At 40.6% G+C, this 18,489-nt stretch overlaps 3 protein-coding genes across 18 annotated transcripts in view; 1 reads left to right on the top strand and 2 right to left on the bottom strand.

Annotated features, from left to right (window-relative positions):
• Svil (Supervillin) overlaps window positions 1–18,489 on the bottom strand; it is a 127,631-nt gene that overhangs the window by 22,685 nt on the left and 86,457 nt on the right. For 11 of the 16 annotated variants that reach the window (XM_089468549.1, XM_089468546.1, XM_089468545.1 and 8 more), the window contains 2 exons: window positions 17,736–17,864; window positions 12,303–12,816 (listed from right to left, as the gene is read on the bottom strand). In XM_089468549.1, coding sequence (XP_089324675.1) covers window positions 12,303–12,816; window positions 17,736–17,864 — 643 coding nt within the window. Of the gene's footprint in view, window positions 1–11,783; window positions 12,817–17,735; window positions 17,865–17,963; window positions 18,157–18,489 lie in introns of those variants that run through there. The other 5 variants (XM_089468556.1, XM_018006040.2, XM_018006036.2 and 2 more) reach the window with 4 other exon arrangements.
• Window positions 45–1,036, top strand: LOC108612954 (uncharacterized). Its single transcript, XM_018006078.2, has 2 exons — window positions 45–502; window positions 564–1,036. Exons 1-2 carry the CDS (start codon window positions 104–106, stop codon window positions 921–923), a joined length of 759 nt encoding a protein of 252 aa, XP_017861567.1. The 5' UTR covers window positions 45–103; the 3' UTR covers window positions 924–1,036.
• On the bottom strand, window positions 13,160–17,688 carry LOC149269028 (uncharacterized). Its single transcript, XM_089468579.1, has 2 exons — window positions 15,483–17,688; window positions 13,160–15,371 (listed from the first exon to the last, which is right to left on the bottom strand). The coding sequence occupies exons 1-2, from the start codon at window positions 15,487–15,489 to the stop codon at window positions 13,912–13,914; spliced, it is 1,467 nt and encodes a 488-aa protein (XP_089324705.1). The 5' UTR covers window positions 15,490–17,688; the 3' UTR covers window positions 13,160–13,911.

Below are 18,489 nucleotides of genomic sequence, written 5' to 3'. Positions count from 1 at the left end.
AGATCACATAATGAGCTTATCAGACATCTTCAGTCTGCATATAAAAACGGGTGGAAATAGACGCACTGCGCCAAAAGCAGTTCACATTCTAAACTCTGCAGACATGTCTCTGGGATCGGTTAAGTCTCTGGTAATCCTGGCCGCAATGCTGGTCGCCTCTACCGAGGCATTGATGAAGCCATTGCCTCCCTATGTGGGCATGCCCACCCAGGATGGTCTGACTCGTCTGTTCTTTAGCTCTCGGGTGACGCGTCGCGATCCGATGATATCGATGTCTTGCTTTGCTGGCTACATTGGCGAATCGAATCTCATAGCGGAACAGTACAGTGAAGCCTACAGCGCTTGTCTGAAGGACGCGCAGAGATCACGTCGCGGCATCGACATCGACTTCCTGCCAACTCGCAGGAGCATCGAACTATCTGCCGAATCTGTGTGTAGGGCACTAACTAAGTGTAACAAGGTCAATGGCACGCTCGACTCCTTCAATTGCCATGCGGCAGCGGTGAGTAGAAATGACAGCAGGTGTCAAGAGTGAAGCTAAGTCTCAATATAATCCCCAATAGGGTTCCAACAATACGATTTCCACTTACGGCATTTCGGGCAATGCCTCTGAGTCGGCCACATTGCTGCAGGAACGCTACCGCCTAATCGATCTGAATCATGAGAAGTGCAACAACAAGGCCGAGCGCAGCTACGTGGAGTCCACCGCCAGCAACTACAACTACCTGCAGGCCTGTCTCGATGGCCGAATTAGTCCAAAAGCTATACCCACCACAACCAGCACCAGCAGCAGCTCAACAACGACAACGACCACAACGACGACGACGACCACCGAGGCGCCAACCACGGCGGAGCCAGTGACCACGGAAGCACCGGCCAATCTCGAGGATCAGTTCAAGCAGCTTTTAAACTTGCTAAACTAATGCCAAAGCGCATTGTCAACTTCTTTGGGAAGCTCTTCAAGAGCTAACCATCTAACACTAGACAGCAAATATTTATCAAAATATATATTTAAAGCACATGTCAAAAACCAGAAGAGATCAACCTTGTATAAGCAGCAACAACAACTTTCTAAATTCTTTAAGAATTTCTAGACTGGAGAGATAAGTTGATATTGCTTAACTACTACAAACTATATTAGCTGAAGAAGGTAATTACACCCCGAACATATGGCAAATTAGTATGAGGGGTATAATGATGCGCTATATTAAAAACAAGCGATTAGTAGAGTCAATAAAATATACATATTTATTTAATATATTATAGAAACCCTAGAGAAGGACGGATTGTTTGTCTACCCATTCATTAGCATCTAAATGTGTGCATATCTACACAATACAATATTTTATTATAGTATAGTATAGTATAATTATACTATAGTATACTATAGTTTACTTAGAGTACCTACTAGTCTCAGTTAGAGCCTAGGGCGTCTGCTAGTCAGGCATTTCCATATATACATAGCTTAGGGCATTTGCTAGTCAGTCAGTTCCGATTATAGCACTTGCTTCTCTCTGACCTTCGCTACTTAGACACATGAACGCGAAAGAATTTCGAGATAATCTACCAGAGACTCTCCCGTCTTTATTAGCACTCAACGATAATTGGAGACCAGATAACAAAAAATATATAAACAAAAACATTTATATAAAAAATCTATTGAAAAATTATGATGCTTATAAAAGGTTCGATTAAAGCAACGCTTCTCAAATAATTCTTGGTACTCTGAGCTAGAAATTAATGTGTTTGGAAATGATAGGCCATATAAGGCAGACAGGTAGATAGATAATCAGACGCATTTGGCAAACACGATTGGGCAACACATTTGCCTTTTATGGAGCTGAGTGTGCGCCTTTTATGTGCGGCAGCTTCTCAAAGTTTCCGCTTTGAACTTGTCTAGGGCTCCAAGAGACTCAGGCAGACACACACATACACACACACACTAGCACCTGTTGGCCTAAAGCAGGTGGCTATTTATTAGCGCAATTGGCATGGTATGCGAAGCAGCAATTTATCTGGACAAGATCGCAGTCTTATGTGTATCTGGATCTGGATCTGGATTGTTATTCTTGGTATCCAACAATGGTGCAGGAATTCTTCAATGCGTTTTATCGGCCGTGCTGCACACGCTTTGGGCATGGCCAAGCAGGTTTCTGAATGCAGTTAATAAGCATTAGAAATGGAAAATAAAACCAGTTGCAGCAAAGTGTCTTAGACGTGAGGGGCAATGAAGTAGGAGCTTTAATCGTTAAGCTGCCACAGCAATAAATATTTAACGTGTGATAATTAAAACACCTTGATAAACCACATTAATTCAAGTCGCATAGAAAGCCAGAGAGAAAAGTTTACATATTATTTATAATTAAATCAAGCAAATTCCAGCAGAGCTTAAAATTTATTAAGCTAAGAATGAATAAAAGACTCTTGCTACCTAAACACGTATTGTCTGTATATAGTACTTGGGTTGAGATTAGAGTAGAGCTTTACTTATATGCAAAGATTAGTCTGTCGTCAGCCTCATCAGCATGAAAGCTCAATTATAGCCTGTATGCATTAAAAATTTAAAGTTAGGGTATGATGACTTTATGAAAGGGTATGCAGCAGGCTGAAGAAGGCCTAGCAGAGTACATCAAGTATATATAAACCAGATCTGGACAATGAGCTGAGTCGAGCCAGCCATTTGCCTGCCTGTGACTCCAAATTAAACCAGCAGACCTCATAGAGGCATCTCTGCTCAGCAAACAGGGTATCTCTAGGTCGAGCACTCCCAAGCTTTCTTTGTTTGTTGTTTAGGCATTCTACAGCTTATTTGAGGCTAATTTATGTTGAAATATAATTACAAACACACACACACATACGCAGACACACCTGTGCGATTCTACACGGTGATGAAATAGGAGGCGGCATGGCTATGCAGCCAGCCCACCTGACGGAGTCAGCTAAACGAGTTTCCATAAAGTTTTCACTGGATCGAATGCGAGAACCAAGCCAAACAAAGTCAAGAGTCAAGCATAACAAAAAAAGCAAGCAAATCAATTGAATACTTTGCATAAATAAAAGTGCATGAAGTGTGAGTGTGGTTGTGTGTGCGTGTGTGGATAACTGGCCAACTCAGTGCAGGTGCAGGTGCAGCTAGCTAGTGCTCAAGTTGTCCCCAAAAGCAGCAATAAATAAAAATTTCAAGAAAAAAAGCAAAATGCTGTACGCAAAACTAGTTTTACGACGACAACAACAACAACAACAACAACAACGATACCAAAGCCGAACAGAAAAGGAAAACGTCGGCGGCGTTGCTGCCTTTTAAGGCATTTGCTTGCCGCTTGCTGCGCGTTGCGCATGCGCCGCGTTGATCAGAGTGCGCGCGCGTGTGTGTGTGTGTGTGTCTGCGTGTGTCACTTTGCCGCGCTTGTAGCTCGTTGCGCATGCGCCCCATACTCTCAATTTCAATGTGTATGTGTGTGTGTGTGTGTCTCGTCACACGTCTGTGTATTCGGGTCATTCGCATTTTCACATTTTAAGGCGTGTGTGTTTGCATGTTTTCTTTTTGGAATTTTTTTTTTTTTTTGTCTGCTTCTTCTTCTTAATGCAATGTGCCTCACTTGCGGTTTGCAACTTTTACTTGCAACGCCTCCTGCTGACCGTTGCTGCCTGCGATGCGACGACGGCGATTCGAGTGCAACGCTTTGACTGTTGCTGTTCCATTGTGTTCGTTACTTAATTGCGCCAAAGTCATTAATAACCGATTAACCAGAGGAGCGAACATGTTTTCCAGAGGATGCTGCATAGCGTGTGGCATGTCCGCTAAGGAAGTGGCAACGTGGCGAAGGCAATTACGAGCATTTAGCTTGCAGCTATAATCTCAATCTCAGCATGGGCTGCATCCCCATGGTAATTTGTGTTTCCTGCCTCACAGAGTTCCAGCTGACAGAGCAATAAGTAGCTACATCATTTGAATACCATATAAGAGCTAAGCGGCAGTGATAGACTAATAGCTACCCTGTCCAGCAGTTGACAGGAATATCTCTAAAGGGGGGACAGACACCCTTCAGCATAAACATTTACTATCCGATTATATTAGATTATGGAGAACAACTGTCAGGCGATGCGATGCGCTGTCAATGCCTATCTAATCAGAAGCAACAGCAACAACAATTCTATCTAATTGATTGAGTGACAGGCGGACAGTTGAAAGCAGAGGCACAGCATGGTTAGGGCTTGCAGAATGCAACTCAATTGATCAAATAAACATTTATTGTGTGTCACGCGGGCTGACAGGACGCCCAGAAGGCGAATCGCTGATTGTGGTTAGACACTAGCAGCCAATGGCCCTAAAAGGAAACAGCAAGGAGGCCGGCACAGACTGCATAGCCTGAATATATCAACTAGCTGGAGTGGCAGACAAGACAAAGGAGAATTGAATGAACTGAAGATGTGAAACAGTGCAGATAGACATAGACAGAGGCAGAGACTGAGGCAGAGGCTGAAGTAGGGACAGAGACAGCGACGACAATGCTGAAATAGTAAATGCCCGATGATGATAACACAGTCAAGAGACAATGCAAACTCCGACACAAAGAGCTGGCTCTGTGTTCGAGTTCGAGTTGCAGTTGGACTCGGAGTCGGAGTTCTACTCTTAGCACACGCTGCTGCGGCGATTGGAGCAGTTGATTTGCCTTTGCCGCTCGGCCAGCGGCAGATTTATGAGCAGTTGTCAGACAAAGCGAGACGTGCAACGTGCAGCATGCAGCGTGCTACAAAGTAGCCGAGACTCTGGCCACGCCACAGACAGGGCAACAATCTTGCATGCCAAGTTCATTGTACCAAAGCCTGGATGCTGCTGCTGCCACAATCTACTTTTTTCTTCTTCTCCTCTCCATGGTTGAGCTGTTGAGCTAATGAGTTGTCAACATTTTGGCTGCCAGCAAATAGAACAAGAGAGAAACAAACACAAAGAAATTACGGAAGAAACATCGTGCCAGACATAAACTCCTCGACTGACTCTCAAACTGTCCGCATCAGTGCCCTCCCAACTGCAACACACTCATGTTTGCGTAATTCAACAATTTGCAATTAATTTTCATTAAAAATAAAAAGTAATTAAGTGGGCGCAGCTGATAGCTGATTAACAATTGCAATTACAACAAGTAAGAAAGCTCCAGTCGAGACTGCTCGACTAGGAGATACCCTGAACCCTCCAAGCTGATATTCTAATCATTCTGCACTTCTTTTATGCACACATACATACATATGCATCCACACGCACGCATAAGCCTGCGCTCTGCTAACTGCGCAGTAAGCAGCGACTGCGCTTGGGCTGCGCTGCAGTGTGGGCAATATTATGAGAATTTATTTGTTGAATAATTTCTTTTGTAGACATACGATCTTAATGAAACTTTCAGAGCGTAATCATATGGTGAATATGTGTTTACATTCCAAAGCCCAAGTCTCTAGTACTTGAAATGCGTTTTTTACAAATTGGGGGAGAAGGGGGCGTGGTATCCAAAATCTGTAAATTACAAAATCTTTGTATCGATTAACTTTATATACAACGCAAATTTGAAGACTCCAGGTCTAAAAATGTTCAAATTAGGCTGAAAAAACAAAATCAATTTTTCGATTATTCTCGATAAAAAAGTTATCGGACAATTTATCGAAAAAATAAAACAAACTCGTACTGCGTATGGTACTCACGAGTATGCATGCCAAATTTCAGCTCTCTAGCTCTTATAACTTCTGAGATCGACGCACTCATACGGACGGACGGACGGACGGACGGACGGACGGACGGACGGACGGACGGACGGACGGACGGACGGACGGACGGACGGACAGACGGACAGGGCTATATCGACTCAGCTGGTCGCGCTGATCAAGAATATATATACTTTGTGGGGTCTGCCACGCCTCCTTCTGCCCGTTACATACTTTTTCACAAAACCATTATACCCTGATTTCCCATTTTCAATGGGTTCAGGGTATAATTACCACAGCAACCACAGCGTCTCCTTCACATGTTTGTGCACACTCTAATTCTACTTAATTATATATTAAAAGTAACAAAAAAACGAAGCACCTAATTATAGCTAATCTCCCAACAATTCTAACATTTTTTGGCTAATTCGCTCAAATGAGAAAAAATAAAATAAACAACAGAAATTATTCAAGTTAAAGCAGATTTTTATAAAATAAAACTCCAATTTGAGCGCATTTGGCAAGCAAACATTGTCTAATCAGCTGGAAAGTCTGAGCTGAGCCCGTCTCCAAAAATGTGCGAAAAAAAGTGAAAATAGAAAAAAATCGGCATATAAATAAAAAAAAAATGTATATTCATATATTTATAAAATTAACGAATATATTAAGAGCTTGATAATTTATTGCCAAAAATCGATAAATCGAATTATGTGGAAAATAGAAGACGGAGGTGAGTATTGAATACAAATTCAGTCGGATGTGAAATTACGCGAGGGTAGTCTATCATTTTACCCAACATAAATTGTGTTCCATTTAATTCGATATTCGAGTTATATCGAGTTTAGTCAACAAATTTTATGCCTATAAATATTTTTATTATTTTAGTTAAAGCAAATCACTTTCATAGATTTTTAGTATGTAGACTCTATTCAATATTTATCAACATCTCTATATATGACAACAGCAGCATATCCCCAAATATATCATCATACACAGAGTATTTCAACTCCATTATGCCCATTCCCACACCTAATCGATTTTCCTCAATAAACTTAACCTTAAACGTTATTATTAACTATGCACATATTAGTATGATTAATGATCTTACTTTAAGCGAGCACACCTCTTCTCACACATTTCCGTTGCTTACAGGGTATGCAAGTTGGACAAAAAGTTGTCGAAACAGCTGAACCAAGCGTAAACGAGATAAATAGACCAGAAACATAGACACAATGCGACAATAGAGTCAACGTTCTCTGCTTGGAATTGTGTAATACTTTAAACAAGTGAAATTAGAAACCAGCTGCCTATGAAAGCAGCCTCCTCCTCCTCCTGCTAGAGGAAGACGAAATAAAAATAAAACCTAAATTTCAACTCGAATTTAATTGATTTGAATGCTGATGCTGGCACAACAACTCCATTCGTTTGGATCAAGATATACGAGAAAACGTATTTATAGCTATCCAGAAAACTTAATGCTCCAATGCATCTGATTTGGCTTGAAGAGAGCACGCGGGGTTAAGCACACATACACACTCATAATTTATGGCCTGCTGCCTTTAAAATGGAAAACAAAAAAACAAAAAACTTCAGTTTTCTCGGTTTCCCAGTTTGCCTGCATCTCCATTTGTGAGGTTACCATTAATGGCACTGCTCGGATCGATAGATCACAGGCCACGAACGCATTGCCCGGCAACTAAAAGCGTTGATAATTCATCATCAGCGTATGGAGATTTATCCCAATGGCGTGCGATCAGTCGGGCGATGAATTCAATTATGAGCGCCAGCGAGGTCACAGCTGCACGAGTCTGTACGTGTGTGTGCGTGTGTGTGTGCAGTAGAGCAGTAAACAGTATTATATATGTGTGTGTGTGCACAGACAACGAAAGTGTTATACTCTTTCCCATGACTCAATCAGATTAGAGCTTTTAGAATTTCGACAGACTAACTGCAGTTAACAAATGTTATGTATGTAGAGTACAGCAAACAGAGTAGCACAGCAAACAATGTTATACATGTATGCAGACAACGAAAGTGTTATATTCGAACATCAATCAACTTAACGCTTCACAATTCGAACAGACAAACAGCTGCAGCTAACAAATAGTGCTCTAGATGTTTGTATGTGTATATCTGTATATATTTGTGTGTATATATGCATGTTTACATACATATCTCAACTTGTATACCCTTTCGTATAACATTGACATCAATTCGTTTCAGACTTAAAGTGACTCTTAGAATTCTGACAGACAAACAGCTGCTGATAAAATATTTAGATATAAATTTTAAAATTTTAGATATATATGTATATACATTATATACATCTATAGGAATGCATGGATGTCTGTATCTATACCATATATGTGCATACACAGTCGATTAGCTTGCCGAGTGTTTCCCTATTTCTATTGCTTTCTGTAGACTTAATTCATTAGCATTGAGCCTCACGTTTCTCCTGAGAACGTGCACATATACAGATATAGACATATGTACATACACGTTTATATAAATGTTTACACTTACACTTATCGACATACATATATATGGGGAGAGATATCTACGACTACTTACCAATTGCCACTTGAAACTACTTTCGATTATCAGACAAGGAAAGTCCGAGATAAGCACAATTTTTTGTCTATTTATGGATCGACAACTTATCTAATGCAACATATACTATATGTACATATGTATACATGTGCCCGTGTGCTATAAATCAAAGCAGCGTCTGGCATACCCAACATTTTTAACTTCTTTTTCTTGTTTTTCTTATTCGCTCTTTGCCACCAAAAATTATGCAAATTCATTGTAAAAGCGAAAAGGCATCTTTTTTTGCGGTCTCCATTTAAGTTTCAGCTTTTTTGGTGCTTGAATTTGGTTTTGGTTTTACTTTTGTTTATTTAATTGCCTGAAGGCAGGTCAAAAAACAACAAAATATTACGAAATACACCAAACACACGGCAAATTGCTCTGATAAGGAGCTCCACCGATTCAAATTGTTTGTTCAATAAAATGAATTGTTGTGTGCGAAATATAATGAGAGAGCGTGATTGATTAGTGATTAATATCCGAGCGAATGCTTAAGTTAAGCATTTAAGACCTTGAGCCAAAAAACATTAAAGAGTTATATACATAATAATTGAGGAAGTAGGGTCAAGAAGAAGAGATAGATAGAGAGCGGAGAGGAATAGTTAGTTTTGGAATAGTGTATATGAAATACCCATCTGAGAGACAGCTGGTTGAAGATGATAAATACATACATATAACTTAGTAAGCTATATTAATATAATAGAGTAATGAACATCAACGTAGAATATATTTTGTACATATTCATCAATTCGCGGAATATGTAAAATATATGGTAAATGGAAATTACGAGTAATAGGGAATTATGAAAGGAACAAACATTAAAAGAGTTTCTAGTTGAATGAACATGCTTGTAGATCGTTTGTCAATTTACGAATACAAATTCAATGGCTTTAGCTTGCTGTCGATAGTAATATGGAAGAATGTATACTGTACATGTTTCTAGACGAGTGGACATGACTGTTGACTACCACAAGGAATGTATTAATACATATATTTAATGTGTCTAGAGTCCATACAATGGACATGATTGTAATGGGGAATATGGAAAATATTCATATATTGTTGATACTAAAAATGTTACTATAAGAATGGGCCTGACTGTTGAATGCAATTGAAAGTATACTAAGAAATATTAAGTGTTTCTAGAGGCATAGACATGCCTGTAGATCGTAATCTAGTACATAAAATTTTAATTGAAATGTCTCTTTCTATACATATCAAATTTGTCAATGCATTCAATTACACAGTATATTAGACTATTATTTTCTCGCAGTCAATTTACTGCAATTGCTATAAACTCAGTATACCCTTTCCTGCCTACATTACACAGTATAAAGCTGCACTAACTAGGTGCAGGTAACGCCGCTGCTATAAGCAGCGACAAAAAAACAAACAAAACAAAACTGAATACGCGAAGAGCAATAGACCTCAAATGTCCAAGTGCAAATAAACAGCAACAAACAAGAGACAAAAAACCAAGAGCAACAAAAAGTAAGTAAAGCAACAAGAATATTAAAACAACAACAGAAATCTGCGTCGCTGCTGCTGCTGCTGAATCAGCAAATATTTCAATGGAAGCGAACAAGGCGATTTACAGTTTTGGGTTATTTTTTACTTGTATTTTGTTTTTATCATCTTTGCTGTTATTGCTGTTGTTGCTGCTCGCTGTGTGTAGCTCGTTGCAGCAGGTAACAAAGAAGGGCGCAAAAGGGGACGCGACAAACAGTCTGTGCAAAACTGGTCAGCTTCAAATTGTATTTGCGCGCTCGCTCTCTTTCTCTCTCACTCTCACACTCTCCCTGTTGCGTTCTTCATCCCGCTCTATCAAGTCATAAAAACTACCCGAAGATTTCAATGTTCAGAGCTGGAGTTACAAACCTTTGTTTACAGCGATGCAGCCCGCAAGCTTCTCTCACGATTTACAGATTTTGTATTAAGCCAACGACGTTGTGGGTCTTGCTGCCATTTTAACTTGCACTTTCAATTGAAGCCAATTATTGGATGCAATTAAATTGAGAACTGATCACAAAAAGCGAAAATGCAGCTGACAGTGTTGACGCTCGTAGCTTGTTTTTCTTTTTCTTCCTTTTTTATGCTTTTGCTGTTATTTTTCTTATTTCAGTTATGCATTTGCCTTTGGCTTGCACAAGTAACACAGTCAAACACACACACACTAACACGAGCGTACAATATTAAAAGTGCATTATTCAATTGCAATTTGCGACCGGCACAAAATGCGCGCGAATCAAAAGGAAACACCTACAAAATACAAGCGTCGTCCGCAACACGTCTACTCCCGCCAAGTGCAGAAACCAAAATACTAGCTAATGCAATGTTAACCGTCTGCAAGTCTGCTGTTACAAATGTACCGAAACATGAATATCACATTCGCCCAGCGAATTCGACCGTTGACTGCGGCGAAATAGCATATGGTGTGTAAAATGTTACTTTATATATAACTTGTACTTCGCATGAAGAAACAGCTACTTAATTGTCAGCAACAGCTGTAACGACTGGCAGTTATTAAACATTATGTTTTATTTCCTGCAAGCGTAAATATTTATGTATTTTAAAGCCCAAAAGTCAAGATTAAACCAGCCACAGTGACTCTCAAACTGATACAGAGTGTACAGCTGATATTTATCCAAAGCATGGGAGGAGCAATTATGTTAAGCATGTACACAAACCAGTCTGTTAGCTTAACATACCCAGGGCTACTGCATCACCCATGTAAACTAACACCCCTGTAACCGTTGTAAGTTGCAATAGGTGTGCGCGCCTATCATATTTCAAAGAACTTGCAGACATGTAGGTAATCTAGCATAATCAGGGCTGCTATACATGTAAACGTTGTCAGCTGTATATCAAGCGCGAATTTTCGAATTAAAATATACAGTTCTGAAAGCATTCCGGCAGAAGTTAAGTTAGCATAACCAGGGCTGCCACATCAGCAAGCGTTGCCAGCTGTAGGTGAAGTGCGCGCAATTTAAATTAAATTATTCACTTTGACGAACATGCAGGCATTTGAATGCTATTAATACAGCAGGATTAGTTGTAAACAAAACTACAGTTAATTGGGATTTTTGTCAACTTTATTATTAATATTTATTATATCAGTGTCACGCAAAAAATATGTGGCAAAATTTAGTTTGTTACTTATTTAAGTTTTTCCATAAATAAATATAGATTTTTGTTTAATGTTTGTTGTTGTTTTTGTTTTTAAATATTATTTAGTAAGCAATGCAAATTGAACTTAGTAGCTAGTCGATAAACATTTTTTTACAAAGTATATTTTTTAGTTTTTGTTGAACAAAATTTGTTGTAGTTGTAGTTGTTGTTGTTGCTGTTGATATAGCACTTGTAGTTGAATTTGATATTGTTGTCGTTGTTGTTGCTGCTGTGGTTGTTGTTGTCGTGTCTGTTGCGGCGGTTGCACAGGTCGCCAATAATAGCATCGAGCAATGGGTTTCACTTTGTCAAGGAAACTTTTATTTGTTCTTTGCATTGAAATTGATATTTGATTTTTATCAGTATAGAAATATTATTGCTTAACACAGACAGACGATTAGAAAATGTTTTATGGAAACATTGATCAAAATTAGGACTCTTACGTCTCCAATTACAGGGTATACCAAAGTCGAGCAGCTTTTATGTACTCTATAAATATGTTGCTTAGGTGTAATTTTAAATATTTATAAATTTTGCATAAGTGGAACCAGTCTTGAGATGCACACACACACATACAACTATGTTTATGTATGTACTCTATTTGTGTGTGTGTGCTTTTGTGTATTTACACATACATATGTATATACTATGGCTGCTTATTGACTAAGTTAGTAGCTAACGGTTAATACATAAACAGCGCACATACTGATGCATGTATGACACAGTGTATGTGTGTGTGTGTGAGTGTGTGTGTAATACACATATTTAGCATTACGGTTAATACATCAACAGCGCACGGCACAGGGCAAAAACACAAGTTAGCGTTGACTCCAGCTTGAACAAGGACTCACCCATCTGGCTGATGTTGTTGTTGCTGCTGTTGCTGCTGCTGCTGTTGACGTCGCCGTCTAGCCACGGCGCTATTCTTAATTATCGCATCGATCTCCCGTCCGCCGGAGCTTTCGCCCTCGGATGCTGATGCGCAATTGTTGCTGCTCCCAGCTGCATCGCCGCTGAGGCGTGGCGCCCCAATCGACGTGAGATTGCGCACTAGGTTAACGGCATCGTCATGATGCGCCGACGTGGGCGTGGCATTCTCTTTGGACACATTGCGCAGTATTTGAGCCAAGTTGCGCTGAGGATTCGTTGGCGCCGCTGCAGCTGCATTGTCCGTTTCATCGCGCGTTGCATTCGTCGTCGTCGCCGATTTCCTTAGATTCGAAACAGTTGCATGCGTGGAGCGCTGCAGGCGATTCTTGAGCTCTGCGTTCAGATCAATGGGCATCAGACCACGCCCCATGGGCAAGCCCAGGCCCAAGGGCTTGCCGCTCTTCAAGATGCCCTTGGGCGCATCAGGGGGCTTGACTATATGAAAAGAGGAGGGAAATTTAGATAAGAAACAATTTTTATATAAATGGATGTCTATGGCGAGGGTGGACTGAAAAAGTTAGTAGCTTCAAGTGAAGTTCGAAGCAGATTTAGTTACAAACATTTAGTCAACAATTTTTCAGGCAACCCTCGCATATCTATGAGAATATATATATCTACAATTGTATTACCAACAAGCATTTCAAGCTAAAATCAAATAAAATTTCAGGCATAAATAGGCAATTGCATGCATAAACACTGCCGTGAGAAGTGCATAGAAAGGCGTGCTCTTTGTACTTACTCAGTTAAATGCAGCTTCAAGTGAATTCTTACATGGATCTTTACGCATAACTGTTTCATTTATTTACTCGTTCAACAATTCGCATAGATAATACAATTAAGTATAATTAAATATGTATGTAATTAATGCCGTTTAAGGTACAATTCGTTTATAATTAAATAATTAATAAAAAACGCATAAATAAGCACACACTCAGAAGTAGTTGCACACTATATCGAATAGAATATAGAATATATAGGTAGATATATATATGTATATATGTATATAATTAACATAACTAATAACTGTTTATTACTGGAAGTGCTCCGACCCTGGCTTAATTATACATTTCTCTTTCCCCATCTCTCCCTCTTTCTCTATGTATATCTTTACCTCTTTCTGCTGGAAATAATAGTAATAATATTATCTGATATACAACTATTACATTTTCGTTTCGTTTTGATGATGTTTTTAGTTATGTTTTTTGTTTTTAATTTATTTTATTTATTGATTTGAATAATTCGATTCGTTTTAAGGAAGTGTGGAGCAAGAGAGCGCGAACGCATCTCTAACTATCATCTACACAAATCACATTGAGCACATTCATTTTTTTCCTTCAATGAGGGTGTTGGGGGGTGGGGAAAAAAAGGAGAGGAGAACAGCTCACGCTGCATCCCATTGGCGCACAAGAATTTGAAAAGGGAATGCCGATCGAAATAGAAATTTGCATGCTAGTTCTCCAAGCTAACTGAGAAAACGTGTCGAAAAATTTGTGAAATTTTATGTAGATTAGCCAAAAAATTTACAATTTTTCATGTGCCCAAAATCTCGCCACACAATCGCTTAAATTCGTGTCCGGCCGCATGCAGCTCGTCCTGCGTGACCACAATATCCTCAAAGCTAGCTATCCGGTTCGGTCCGCCGCAGCCGTGTGCCGGCGAATGCGCCCGCTTGGCGCTCGGCACGGCCGTCGGACTGATGCAGCCACCATCGCACATCGACGTCTCCATGGACATGGCGCGTGTTCGCTTCAGCATCTCCCGACGCCGTTGCACCATGCTGGTGTTGCTGTTGTTGCTGGAGATGCTGGTGCTGCTGCTGCTTTTGTTGATGTTGGTGTTGCTGTTGCTGCTGCTGCTGTTGCTCATCTGGGAAGCTGGCACACGCACGTGCTCGTTGAGCGCCTCTGTCTTGAGCAGCTGACCGTTGCTGCTGTCGTCTAGGCCAAAGTATTTGGCGTATCGCTCGTTTACCTTCGGACGATTGTTGCCGATGCAGACGGTGCCAATGGAACTGCCGGACAGCTCTGTGGTATGGCGACGATTGATGCTCTGCTGCGGTGGCATCTGCTGCACGGTGATATGCGAGAAGTGCCTATGACGTAAGTCCTGCCGTTGCTGAGCCTCCTGCTGCTGTTGTTGCTGCTGCTGTTGCTGCTGCTTCTGTTGATTGGCCGCTTGATTCTCTTTGCCAGAGTCTGAGCCGCTGTCACTGGCGCCATTGCTGTACCTTTGCTGATCCAACTTGGCTGATTTACTCTGCTGCTGCGACTGATCTTGCTGTTGCTGGTGTTGCTGCTGGCGCTGCTGCTGCTGCTGCTCGATGAAGGGCGACTTGATCTTGCCTATGGTACGCACTCCCATCGATATGTGTATGTCCTCCAGCGTCTGCAAGCGTCCGATGCAGCTGCTGCGATGGCTGCTGCTGATGTTGCTGCTGCTGCTGCTGTTGCTATTATTGCTATTGTTGTTATTGTTGCTCTTGCTGCGATCGCTGAGGAATGTTGCTGGCAACACCAATTTGCCCACTGTGCGCACCCGCATGCGACGCGTTGCTGGCGGCGCACCATTCTGCAGCGGCGTTGTCGTTGTCGTTGTAGTGACTACGGTCGATGTGGAGGAGGTGGGCGCGGTGGCCGAACGAGTCAGCTGATGGAAGCCATTGTGCGTAGGCGGCAGCTCCTGCTCCATTTGCTGCTGTTGCTGTTGCTGCTGCTGCGGCTGCTTTGGCTCCATTGGCTGCTCCTGCTTGAGGTCGTTGATGATGGGCGAGCATTCCATGGGCGTGGGCGTGACGTTGCCACTGCTGCCCGCTGTGCTGCTGCGTGCCAGGCGATCCATGGGCGGACTGCGCGAGTTGCAGCTGCTGTTGGGGCGACTGAAGAGGCGAGCGCTTCCACTGGCTGCTGTTGCTCCGCCACTGCCACAGGCGGCGCTCTCACAGAGGCTGCTGAAGAAGGCGAGACGTTCGGCCAGCGACAAAGACGAGGGTTCTGTGCGTATATATATATATATATATGGGAGAAGGATATATGGTAAGGATGTTTGTTGTTGCAGGCAGTTAATATACATTCAGGAGGGTGGGGGCGTGGCACTTGACTTACGCATCATTTGACTCTTTGCTTAAACTCTTTAAAGATATATTTTTCACTGCTGCTGCTGCTCGTCGTTGTTGTTGCTGCGACAAGTGTAAACTGGCGACAAATGCTGCTGCCGCAGTGAACTGCGAGTTTTTATCAGAAGTTGCAATTGTTGCTGCTGTTGTTGTTGTTGTTGTTGCGCGATAAGCATTTGTCGTTGGACGTTCGTACACATTAATGGATCGCTAAACACTAACCACAGCCTCTCAATTGGTGACTCTGATTCGCTCTGGTTTCTTCATCAGCTGCTGCTGCTGTTGATGCTGTGCCACTTAGAAAGTTGGTGACTTTTTTCTGTTTTTCTTTTTTTTTTTTATATATATATATAATTTGTATACAATTTTTATTGAGATTTTTTTTTGTGTGTGCTTTTTTTTTTGTATATCTGTTGACGACTTGTCGTGTGTTTGTGTGTATGTGTGTGTGTGCCTTTTGTGTCGCCCAGCTGATTCTTTCTTTATGCTGTCTCTTTCAAATGCTGCTTTATTCTTCTGCTATTCATCTATTCATATTTTCGTTTTCATTTCATTTTCAGCGCAGCTTTCGATTTTCATCTTTCGCTTTATGCGCTTTTGTTAAGCTAACTAACTAGAAACTCGGGGACTGAAAATCTTGCTACTTAGTGCCGAGTGAGCCGCATTCAAATAATGGCAATAAATAGCCACAGAATGAGTCGATGAATCGAGCTATTAATGTTGAGGTCAATGACTGTGCTGCTCCTACGAGGGGTTCGAAAACCCAGAATAGTTGGCAAGAAGTTATATAATGAAGATTCTAGAGAAAAGGTCATTTCTTAAAGAACTTTTTATAGATTCGAGGAGAGCGAGCACTCACGAGAAATATAACAAATTTAAACAGTATAGCAAATATCATGTATAACATATTTACAAAGTAAACTAAATCACAGTACAACGATTATATACACCAGACGAATTGGAGTATAACAGCTTCGGAGAACACCTAGAATCGAATATAACACACTCACAGTGTTCCTTAAGTATTGTATAACACACTCATACACACATGGGATAATACTCTCATATAGCATAACACATTCAAGAAGGATACTAGAAAAATATTATAACCCACACACAGTATACCAGTTACATATGCTGCAGCTCATGTAGAGTATGGCAGTTACTTATTTAGGCAGTATAAAAGTATCAAAAATTTATATACCAATTGCACATTTTGTGGAATAACACTTACACAGTCTACTTAGTCAACTGTAGTACAACACTCTCTCGCAGTATACCAGTTGCACATGCTGCAGTGTAAAACACCCCAAGTATAACACATTCACGCAGTAGTTCACTTATTTATACTATAAACACACTGACACAGCTATATCAAACAATATAATAAACAGAGGAAGCACAACTCATCCAAACCTGGGTAAATATAAAACCAGCTTTAAATTAAGGCACTATACAATTATGAACGCTTAATTAAATTAACTAAAAGCTAACGAATAATCTATGCAATTGAAAATAGTAAAATCCAAAGGAAAACGATGAGCGAATGCAATTGAATATCAAAATGAAAATCGAAGCTCACGTGGCGTATAATTAATTACATAAAAAATGTGTAAAAATTATATATATATGTGTATGTATTTTATTATTTGTTGCATGCGTCATGCGGCAACATCAACAACAACAACATCAGCAACAGCTATAACAGTGTTAAATATTTTGTTAGATAAAATTAAAAAATTCAAAATGCATGCCAAGAATATAATTAGAAATGTGTTTATTAATGTTTTGTTGTTGTTTTATTCACTTTTTATGGCGATTTTTGTTGCTCAGTTGCCCATTTATTGTTTAATAATTGGAGCAGGGCAACAACAAAATGCAATTAGTTGAATGAAAAGAAACGGCAACAACAACAAAGAAAGTCAAATATTTAACTTACACTTAAAGAGAGTCACAACAACAACAACAGCAACAACAAGAACAACATTCAATATGCATTTATTTGTTATTGGCAAATTGCGATGCAGGCACGCAAAACAAAAGAGAGCACAAATGAAACGTAAACATGTACTAAAAGAGCGAGCGAGACAGGCAGGAACAGCAGCAGTCAGAGCGTGAGATGGAGTGCGAGCACATGCAACGAATGGCTCTCCTGCGCTCTTGGCTTTTGCTGAGCTGCTTGCTTCGCTCTCCCCCTCTTTGTGAGTGTGTATATGTGTATGTGTTAGTTCTTGGCACTTACCGAAATCAGCATCGGTCGTGTCCTGTGTTGTATTTGGTGTACTCGGCTCGTCGTTCAACGAATTGTGCGAGCTAGCAGCGGCAGCTTCGGCTGTTGCCGACGGTGGCGGCGAGTGGTGAGGAGTTACTGCTGCAATAGGAGAGAAAGAGAGAGATAGAATTAGTGTTTGTATTTAACTTTAACGTTTGTATATGCCAGCTGTCTTCTTGTCGTCTCTTGCCCACTCACTTTCTTTACGATCTAATTTCATTAAAACATTGATCACAACTTGGAACTGCAAATTTTTGTTCAAACTGACTTGTGCACTTAGCATTGACTCCATATTTACTTAATAAATGACTAGACGTACTCAAATTTTCGACACAGCTCTCAACGCAGTCTTTGTGTCAACGTAGAAACTGTGTGTTTATTGAGACGAGAGACTCTCATTAAATCTAAACTTTATCAAAGCCTACTTCGTTCGCTCTTCCCTTTTCTCTTCTCTACTGTCTTCTGCTTTGTTACCCAAACCTCAATTAGTCGCTGATTGCCAGACTAGTGTGTGCAAAGGAGAGCGAGAGAGACAGGTGTGGGGAAGGGAGAAGCAGGTGTATGTTGAGCAAGTGACACACATTTTACAGCTTATTAACTTGGACAACAACCATGCCGGCCATAATGGAATTGCCACTAAACCAACAGCAGCAACAACACGCTTGCAAAATATATAAATATATATGTTTGTATATAAAGTGTCGCCCATGGAGCGTTCACTGAA

Source organism: Drosophila arizonae, chromosome 4, assembly GCF_054131065.1.
Source record: "Drosophila arizonae isolate 15081-1271.41 chromosome 4, UAZ_ARI_1.0, whole genome shotgun sequence".
Taxonomy (NCBI): domain Eukaryota; kingdom Metazoa; phylum Arthropoda; class Insecta; order Diptera; family Drosophilidae; genus Drosophila; species Drosophila arizonae.
Note: the sequence above shows the minus strand (reverse complement) of the source record. Positions and strands in the feature narration are given on the sequence as shown.